At 48.9% G+C, this 10,442-nt stretch overlaps 1 protein-coding gene across 1 annotated transcript in view; it reads right to left on the minus strand.

Annotated features, from left to right (window-relative positions):
- The window catches only part of PCBD2 (pterin-4 alpha-carbinolamine dehydratase 2), a 66,376-nt gene extending 56,549 nt beyond the window's left edge, over window positions 1-9,827 (minus strand). Inside the window, exons 1-2 of the mRNA XM_055142653.1 lie at window positions 9,570-9,827; window positions 5,674-5,805 (exon numbers count right to left, since the gene is read on the minus strand). Coding sequence (XP_054998628.1) covers window positions 5,674-5,805; window positions 9,570-9,653 — 216 coding nt within the window. The 5' untranslated portion in view covers window positions 9,654-9,827. The remainder of the gene's footprint in view (window positions 1-5,673; window positions 5,806-9,569) is intronic.
- Between the last annotated feature and the right edge of the window lie 615 nt (window positions 9,828-10,442).

The following is a 10,442-nucleotide window of genomic DNA, read 5'->3' on the forward strand; positions in this document are numbered from 1 at the left end:
AGAAATGATATCGCTAGATCATAGGGGCATTTTTGAGAGATCTCCATATTGCTTTCCATGCAGGCTGAACCAGAAGCCACTGCCATCAACAGTGGAGGAGGGTTCCTTCCTCACCGCAACCTCAGAAACACTGGCTGTTTTGACTTTTTGACATGTGTCATTCTCAATGGTGTGAGATGATATCTCAATGTTCACAGATCTTTTTAGCTGCAGGGCTCACGGCCTTTTTGTGGTGCTGACACACATCTGGCTTTGGTGCAAACAGAAATCAATTGTGGTGCCAGGGATCACAGAGTGCAGCAATGCCAGGCTCAAACAGCAGATCAGTCCAGATCATACTTGGCACACGTGGGATGCCAGGGATCTGAACTTGTGACTATATCAGCAAGACAGGCACTCGAAAGCCCTGTGCTATTTCTCTGGGTGCTGGATATATGCTTTTTAAAGGTTGAGGGGTGCTACTCAATTTCCCTCCTAAGCGATACTATTAAATTTGACTCCACATCATTGCTCACATCACAGTCAGTTTTCCCTCCATCCCAGCTTAACTCCACACTACAGGGTTTGAATTCTCAGATGCCCTATTCCCTTGATCCTGTATCTCCAGTGCAATGAACTTGCAGATGTTCAGTCGTTGCTAAAGTCCAGCTCTTGAGGATGGACCAAGAGTACAGCAGATAGGGCACCTGCCTTGCATGCAGTCAACCCAAGTTCAATCCCTGGCACCCTGAGTCCTGCCAGAAGTAATCCTTGAGCACAAAGTCAGAAGTAAGTTCTGAACACCTCTGGGTGTGGGCAAAAAAACCTAATAACAACAAAAGAAGTTCAGCTCTTAACCAACTGCAAGTATGACCCAGAAGACAAAACATGGTCAAACAAAACAAAATCTTCACTTTTGAACAATATTTTTCTGGAGATATTGAGCACTGCCCAGCAACCGACCACATTTTCTTAGTTAATTCCCTTAGTCTCCTAGGTGATTATTCCACTTACCTCCCCAGATCTCCAAAAATCTTTCCTCCCACCCCCGCTCCATCTCGATGACCTCACTAAAAAGAAACGCATTGATGATTACTTCAATGATTACTTCTTCCTCCCAGACAAAGGTAGCAACTTATCTTCATCGATAAACATATACACATATACTCTGCCTTCCTTCCCGTCCACTGGGTCTTCCACATGCCCATTCCAGCTAGACTGCGGCTGATCTACCAATGTGCTCCCAGTGTCCTCCACCGACATCTCTCCAACCTCTCGTCAGTCTGAGCCCCAACTGATCTAACTGCTGACTTAGTGTGACTTGTCACTTGGATGACTAATAATAAGTATCTCAAAACCAACGAGTCTAAACCAGGATTCTTAATTCCCTACTCTGGCCACCACCCTCCCTTCCCCTGCTCAGTAACAGGGACCAATGGAACCATCCCTCACCCTGCAGCTGAAACCCAAAACTCAGGAACATCCTTGGCCTTCCCCTGCCCCCAAAGCCAATCCGTTAGCAAGTCTTAAGGGTTCCATCTTTGAGATGGATGGAATTTCATTCTGCTGTGCCCTTCGTCATCCCTTGCCTCGCCCAGCATTCTCCAACCCTTCCCACCTGCACCTGTCTGCACACAGGTTCACAAACCAAACAGCAAACCAGCGGTTTTCAGTCTTTCAAGACCTGCTGACTGGCACTGGTCCACGGCCAGGCAGCTGTCCACTGAGCCAGCCTACTACAATGGCATTCTCTGTCCTCTGCTGCTTCCACTCGCCCCCTACCATCTATTCTCTGGGGGAAGAGTCAGGGTAATCTCTGCAGAACCTAAACCATATCCAGCACTTCCGGCTTGAAGTCCTGCAACAGCTTTCCCTCACAGAGGAAAATCTGGACTGTTTGCCAGGCTGACACGCTCCATTGCTCCACCCTTCTATTTCTTTAGGCTTGTCTTCTCCCAAATCCCTCCTCCTTCTCATCCAGTCTAGAACACTGGCCTCCTAGTCCTCCTTGGGCTTCTCTAGACCGTGCCAACTTCAGGAGTTTTGCACTTGCTGTTCTATAGGAAAGGTCTTCCTTTGGACCTTCCCATTTAAATTAACGACTCCTTTAAATTAAGGCCCCGTAACTATGCTCTTCAGAAAGATCTTTCCAGATCACTCCACCCGGAGTCGTACACTACCCTGCCATCATTCTATGCTCCAGCAAAGCCACTGGATTCCTCCTACTGACACTTACCCCTACCTGGAAACATATTACCTATTCTTCTGGCATATGTGGTGCTGAAGTGCATATATATATATATATATATACATATATATATATATGCAATTTCTGTCAACTTCCCCAGTAAATCTAAGTCGTAGGATCTTAGCATAGTGCCTAGCGGCTGGGGGTCGTGGGAGAGGAATTGTGGAGATTGGTGGAGGAAAGTGGACACTGGTGAAGGGATGGGTGCTCGAATATTGTATGCCTAAAACTCAATCATGAACAACTTGTTACTTTGTATCTCATGGTGATTCAATAAGTATAAATTTAAAAAAACAAACAGAATAGTGCCTATCACAGAGAGGATGTTTTAAAATTATTTGCCAAGTTAATGTACATTATTTTTACAACAACAACAGCAACAACAAAAAATTAGCTTTGGGCTGCCGACACAGCCCAATGGCAAAGCACATACCCTGAATTTGATCCCCAACAGCCAAATATAAAAGGTGAATCTCTAAACAAGCCTGAGGCTCACTAATTATCAATGTGTCAAAGAGAAAAACAACCCCAGACAGCTGGGAGCTAGGCTAGAAGAATCAACTGGCCTTGAAGTTTCGAGAAGTTACTTGGCTTTCACATCTGGACTTTTAGTGTAGTAACCAACATCAGACAAGATCACTCAGTGACTGTGATGGATTACAACAAGAGCAAGATTCTTCTGTAGACTTTCTCAACAGAGATAAGACAGAAAGATGGTCCAAGACCAAGAATACCAGATGCTTCTCTCTCCCAGCTATTGAGTGACCACTGTTTCTTTGCCAGTTTCATCTTTGGTCCCATCTTAGTCTGTTCTCTTTATAGATAAGGTTTACTGGGCCACAGATGTAGCCCAAAGAGCTGAAGTGCATGCTCCGCATGTGGGAGGACGGGCTTCCATCCCCAGAACCTCATGGTCCCCCCAGCAGCTCCAAAAGCAATTGTGGAACACTGAGCCAGATGCAGACACTAAGCACTACAAGCTATGGCCCCCAAACTGAAAAATAAAATTAAATTAAATTAAAAATATTCATTAAAATACTCAAGACTGGGGGTACAGCTCATTTGTTTTGTGTGCTTAAGACCCTGATTTCCATTCTCCAGCAACACACAAAAAAACACATATACAAACTCTCAATCATAAAATTCACCCAACTTCTGACAGCATACAATCAAAGCAAAGCACTGACTCCTTAATGACTCTCTAAAATCATGGACACGAGTCCAAATCCTGTTCAAAAAAAGTCTTTGCACCTCTGTCTCCCTGACACGGTTTCTGCTGGCATGCGTTCCCTCTCCTGCAACAAGCCCAACTTGTTCAACCACGGGTGTGTTTCCGGTGGTCTGTGACTGCTGGCACTGACAGCTGACATGACGTCATTATCATTACAGGCCATTGCACAGGCAGAAACCAGAGGAGTCTGGCTGGAAACCTGACTTTGGGAGATAAACTCAGTGCTGGTTCTCTGAACACATCTGCTGACATTGGTTGATTCAGATCACGGGCCTCCTAAAACATGGATAAAGGGACTGGAGTGATAGTACAGCAAGCAGGATGTTGCATGAAGCGGACCCAGGTTCAATCCCTAGCATCCCATATGGTCCTCCAAGCACCGACAGAAGGAATTCCTGAGTGCAGAATCAGAAGTAAGCCCTGAGCATCACTAGGTGTGGCCCAAGAAGAAACACGCCCCCCCAAAAAAAAACCCCCAAGAAACAACAATAAAAAACCTGGATGAAGGTCTAGGGAAATAGTTCAATGGGGTGACAGTGCATGCCTTCCATTAAGGAGACTCAGGACAGGTCCTGAGTACTGCACAACCCCCCAAGCAGTGAACCCTAGTACTAAGCTGGGAGCGGTCACCAAGCATCTCCAAGTACGATCCATAAACAAAACAAAAATGTATAAAAGCGAGGTGAAGGGGGGAAAAGCCTAGTTAATGAAATGTCCTAAGGAACAATGTTGTAATTAATGGAGGATGCCCTACATTGATCCACTGCCCTCCCATTTCTAAAAGTCCCCCCAAACAAGTTCAGAGCGAAGCTGGATGACTGGCTCACGGGCAGAGCCTAAGGCAACACAACTCAAGTACTTTATGCCACATGTTCCAACCCAATAAATTAGCCCAGGCTTAAGGAAGTCAGTCTGCACACATGTAAGAATTTTAATAAGCTTGGAAAATGCTACCTATAGCTTATGCACCAGCTTACTGTACCAAAGGGAGTCCCTGCCACCAGCTGGAGTGCTAAGGCCCGGACAGGATCTCTAGCGCATGTGGACAGCAGGGGCAGGGAGGAGGCTCCATCTAGGTTTCCTCGGGAGCCAGCAGCTCGGAGCAGTTTGGCAGGCAGATGCCCGGGGAACAGACTCGAGCACACCGCTCGGGGGAACCTGCGGTATCCACCAGGAAAACATGTCAAAGGTTTCTGGGGTGGAAACCTGGTTCTCATTCACCCTTCCAGAAACTAGCAAAGCCTATAATCAATGTCTGCATTTATCAAACGCCTATTTGTCCCAAGAGCTGTGTTAGGTACAATAGAGAGTTATTTAGGCAAACAGGTTTTCTGTCATTTAGATGCTGACACCTAATATAAATAAAAACAATAACTTTGCCCAGAAGATTAGCAAAGCTAACTGAACAAACAGGAGACAGTCAAAAGCACTGCCCTTAGATCAACGCAGTGGAGTAAGGCCTGGAGGGTAAGTCATGGGAGATGACTATCTAAACAGGGTGGGGAGCTAATGAACAGTTACGTTGTTCACACCGAGTCTCCAGCGCCCAAGAGATGGCCCAAGTGGTAGCGCGCAGACCTAGCATGTGCAAGACCGAGTCTGCTCCCAGGTACCATATGCCACCCCCAAGCCTCAGCGGCACTGCAGGTGTATCCCTGGCAGCCCAGTCATGCCAGGTATAGTGCTGATGGCTCCCCAGTAACACTAAGCGTTGCCTTAGGCCCCCCCACCAACACTACTGTGTATGATCTCTATCTTATCGAGGGGCTGGAAAGATAGTACAGGGGTTAAGGTACTCACTTTACATCCTGCTGACCCTGGTTTGATCCCCTGGAGGTACTGGCTCTCCAACTACTGCCAGGGGTCACTCCTGAGCACAGAGCCAGAAATAGGACTAAGCACTGCTGGGGTCTATTAGCCATCACATAGTTGAGAAATTGGCCATCACCCCAAAACCAAAAAAAAGGAAGGAGGGGGGCAGTGTTATGGACATAGCTCTGTCTAGATTAGCATATGGGAACCCTGGGTTTAATCGCTGGTATCACATGTTCCCGTAAACTCTAGTAGAAGCGATCCCCAAGCACTGAGCCAGGAGCAGCCCCTAAGCACTGCCAGGTGTGGCCCCCAAAAGAAAAACAGATAACAACAACAACAAAAAAAAGATTGAGAGTCCAAGGGGGAGGTCAGCTTTTTATTAGAAATAAATAACAGTTACCTGATTAAAATTTTTGAAGGTGAATTCTTTGTAGATTGCATCTCTCTCACGTAATTCCAACCATCCTGCTGCTTTAAGGTCAAGTACAACTTGATTCCTCTCCTCGGGTGTCAACGAGTGAGCATCTGCTGACTATGAAAAAGCATACAATTAATATTTTAAATGCAAAAGTCTAGTTAAATAAATGTATAGCTATTCACCTTTTGTAGCGTTTTAGAATAAACTCTCCAGGGGACCTAATTCTTACCACCTTTGGTTCCTCTGGTCTCAAAATACAAAGTTCTCAAAAGACATAATAAAATATAGGCTGGAGAGCACAGGAGGGAAGGCACTTGCCTTGCATGTATTTGCAGAGGCCACAACGCTGGTTAAGCATCACATTAAGGTCCCAAGCAAAGCCAGGGGTCAATGAGCACAGAGCACAGAGGCAGGAATAGCCCAAGCTATCCCTGGTATGACCTCCAAGCTCCCAAATATATATCTGTATAAACAAAAGAAGAAAGCGCCATAGTATATTGTCAAACCATCCCTTACTTGAAGCATTCTTGCTCACATTCTCTGGCTCATACAGACAGATAAAAGTGAAACTGTCCATCACCACTTGATATCTTACTAATTACCAGCACCCCAGGATGTGGGAAACTGAGTTGAACACATCGTCCCAAGGAAACCCTCCCCGTCTGCTGGCAGAAGCAGGGACCAGATCAGAAATGAAGGCATGTACTACTCTCTGGGTGGACCCCTATCATCGTAGTAGCCTTTGGAGCTTATTCACAGTCTTCATGCTTTCAGATCTGATAAACACCAGTCTCCAAGAGGAGAAACAAATACACGCTTCAATAGGACTTTGAATAATAATTTGAATAATAGGGCCAGAGCGATAGTACAGCGGGTAGGGCATTTGCCTTGCACGCGGCCGACTTGGGTTCGATCCCCAGCATCCCATATGGTCCCCCAAGCACTGCCAGGAGTAATTCCTGAGTGTAAAGCCAGAAGTAATCCCTGAGCATCGCTGGGTGTGACCCAAAAAGAAAAAAAAAATTGAATAATAATAATTATTATTATGAATAATAATTACAGACCTCCTGAAATACAGGTGAAAAGACCCTGCCTTAGTGGAGACAAGCTACCTCCACTACGTTAACTCTGGGTGCTACACTGCCTGGGTCACGAATTTCTGTGCCCAACCTTGTTGCCATTCACCATGCCGATTACTTTAATAAATCTATGGTTCTGCTGGCTAATATGCCCACGTTTCCTATGCTACGTGCTTTTTTAGTGAAGATCTCTAAATATATCATGGCCAGAGAGAAGAGAAGAAAATGCTTTAGTACAGGTGAGCAAGGCATGGGCTGGAGAGATAGCATAGGGGTTAAAAATCTCACTTGGCATGTGGCAAGCCTGTTTGATCCCCTTATGGTCCCCAAGCACTGTCAGTGGTGATCCCTAAGCAGAGAGCCAGGAGTAAGCCCTGAGAGCCAGCAGGTGTGGCTTCCCCCCAAAATAAACAAATGAGGATAAGTGCCACCTATCTTTCCTACCATTCCTCTATGCAAGTCAAACAATAGATACTGGGGGCAAAAAAAAAAAAAAAAGAACCTAGTGAAATAACAGGCGAGGTAAAGCTTCAATTCCCAGCACCACAAAATTCCCTAACCACTGTGACGGTCAATCCTAAGCAATGACCAGGAATATCCCTGGAGTACCTTGTTTGTGGCCCCAGCCCCCAGTCCCTAAAAATAGATTCCAGGCAGAGAGCTCAATGGGCTGACCACATACTTTTCATGTGGAAGGCCTCGGTTCACTCCTCAGCACCACAGGTTCCTTTGTGCTAGAACAATCCCCAAGTACTGGGCTGGGGAGTAGCCTCTGAACACCAGCAAGGGTGGCACATTAAAATACTACTACTACTACTACTACTACTACTACTACTACTACTACTATTACTAGTATATAATTTCCTGGATAACCTATTCCTGTCACTCAGAAAGATAGAACTATGAGGGCCTCTCAAAAAAGGGCTAAGGGAGGTTGAACCGGATCCTCCACCATGAATCCGTAACTCATTACCTCTTCAGAAAAATATCCTAACACTGAAATTGATGTAATTAAGGGTAAAGAAAGTTACTTTACAGCACCTTATTCTACCAGGAAGAAAAAGCAAATACTAATGAGTCAATTTCCGAGTTTCTCTTCCTTGCTAAGTGAGTTACCCATCCCATAACTAACAAAAGAACAAAAATCCCGAATGAAAATATTTAAAGGCTTGCTGTCAGAAACCATCTACTATAATAATCAAAATATAGGACCACGGTGATGGGTCTAAGGGCTGGAGCTCACACTTTGCATGCAGGAAGCCCCAGGTCACACATCATCAGGAGTGGCCCCTGAGCACCACCAGGATGACCCCCATGGATTCCCCCCCACCAAAAATAAAGGGAAAAGGAGGAAGAGCATAGAGCTAGTACAGGGATAAGGCACCTGCCTTGCACATGGCCAACCCAGAATCAGTCCCTGGCACCCTATATGGTCTCCTGAGCACTGTCAGGATTGATTCCTGATCTCAGGCGCACATCACTGGGTGTGGCGCAAAATTTAAAACAGAAAAAATGTAGGGATGGGTACACAGCTGTGGAATGCAGAGTAAATCAGTGAGCTTCTTAGGGTACCAAATACCCTCATGTCAGAACAAGAATATTATAGAACTGACTGCAGATATTTTTGAAAGGCTTTGGGGTGGGCTGGCCCAGAGAGACAGGACAGCCACTGCTTGCTTTGCACGTGGCCAACTAAAGTTTAATTCCTGGCAACACAGACGGTTCCCCAACCTGGCCGTGAGTGATCCCTGAGCATAGAACCAAGAGTAAGTCCTGACCAATGCCGAGTGTGACCCCCAAAGCAAAATCAAACAAAAAAGTCCTAAAGACATGTTAAGGGCTATGGAGCACTTGCCTTACATGTGTGAGAGGCTCTGGGTTCAATCACCCGCACCACAACAAATAATGATGATGAATTCGAGGGGCTCCCGCCCAAAGCCTGGGCCGCAGTCACTCAAACCCTGTCTACTTAGTGGGTCTCCTGGAACACCATCATTAGCTTCATCACCAGCACCCTGAGACAGGCAGCCCGCCCGGCCCACAATTGGCTAGGAGGGACGGTTCTGGGGTTAAGGCGCTTGCCCTGCCCAGGGCTGGCCAGTTCCATCGCCGGCCCCGCTCGTGGGCAGGAGTGACACCCCTGAGTGCAGAGACAGGAGTCATCACTGAGCACCGCCGGGGGCGGCCCAAACCCTGCTCCCTTCCACAATAATACAAACGTCTTCCAGTCAAGATTCCCAAACTGTCCACGGGGCACTCACTAAAGGAGGAATTGGTGAGCTGAATGCAACGTTTTCCCACTAGGTGGTGCTGCCTGTTAAAGCTTTCCCTCGAGTGGGCGCCCCTGCAAAGATTTCTAAAGCACGACGGCCACGGAACCCCCTCCGAAAAGGAGAATCGCTGCCGCAAAATAATTTATTAGCACCTGCTCCACACTAATAACACTGGACGTTCCGCCACCGCGGTGACAGCGAGGGCGCAGCCACCCGGCGCGGACCCAAGCCCGACCCGCCACCCGGGTCACCTCCGGTGACCCCAGTGAAGCGGTTTGCATTTTTCCACAGCTACTTTTCATGCCTTTGTTTTTTTTAATTGAACGAAACGTGTTTGTCTTCCGTTGACAACTTCATACACGACGGCGGGATTTAAACCAAAGGGGAGCTGCCGCGGCACCTCAGCGTGCGACAGGGCAGGTGCCCGGTGCCCCAACGCGACAGCGTCGTGACGTCTGAGGCCCAAGGCCAAAGGGCGCCCGCCCCGCCTCGCCCTCCGCCCGCGCGCCGCCGCCCCGCCACTCACCGTGGCCGCCAGCCCCCGCCACGGCGCCCGCAGCGCGGCTGAGAGGCGCCACGCCGGCCCCCGTAGCCCCCACGCGGCCGCCATGCCGGCCGGCCTCGGGCTGCCCGGCGCGCTGCCTGTCTGCCTGCCCGCCTGCCGCCGCCCCAGCTCGGGGCCGCGCCGCAGCCGGAGCCCGTGAGCGCGGCTGCCCAGCTCAGGCCTGGCCGCTCCTCGCACCCTGGCCCCGCGGCGCGGCGCGAGCACCGCAAGGCATCCCCGCACTCCCCATGCAGCAGGCAGCTGGGCGGGCACGCCCCCGCAGGCCCCCGCAGCTCAGGCCCCCGCGGTTCAGGCCCCCGCTGCGCACGCCCCGCGCTGTCAGTGCGCGCGGCTGAGTCCCGGCCCGCTGTGGCCCGCGCACACTCTGGCTCGGGACCTCCGGGGTCGCGGAGCGGGGACTGCGCCTCCCCGGCTCTTAGGCATGACACCCCTGACCAGATGTCGCGGTCCCGGGATACCGATCGCGGCGTGGGGGTGCTGGGGGACCCGCCTCCTCTGCGGCCCTTCTACGTGGGTTCGAATTAAGCTTTGCCGAATTGTAGCATTAACTGAGCTGCCAAGACCCCGGGCAATCCCCATCGTCAGTGTGTCCTAGGTACACACTGTACCTAGTGTGTGTGTGCAGTGTCTAGACGATCTGGCCCCGCTGAAGCTCTAGAAAAGCGCAGATGCAGGAACATTCTAAGACAGCGCCCCTCTTTGAGGGGTGGAGGGTGTTGGAGCGGGGAGCAGGTAGTACCCTCTCTCCCCTAGTCCTTACATGTATTTATTAATATTTTATTATCTTCTCCCACCCGCCTTTTTGGGGGCCTTTCTGCCTTGATATGTGATTCA

This window comes from Sorex araneus, chromosome 6 (genome assembly GCF_027595985.1).
Source record: "Sorex araneus isolate mSorAra2 chromosome 6, mSorAra2.pri, whole genome shotgun sequence".
NCBI lineage: Eukaryota > Metazoa > Chordata > Mammalia > Eulipotyphla > Soricidae > Sorex > Sorex araneus.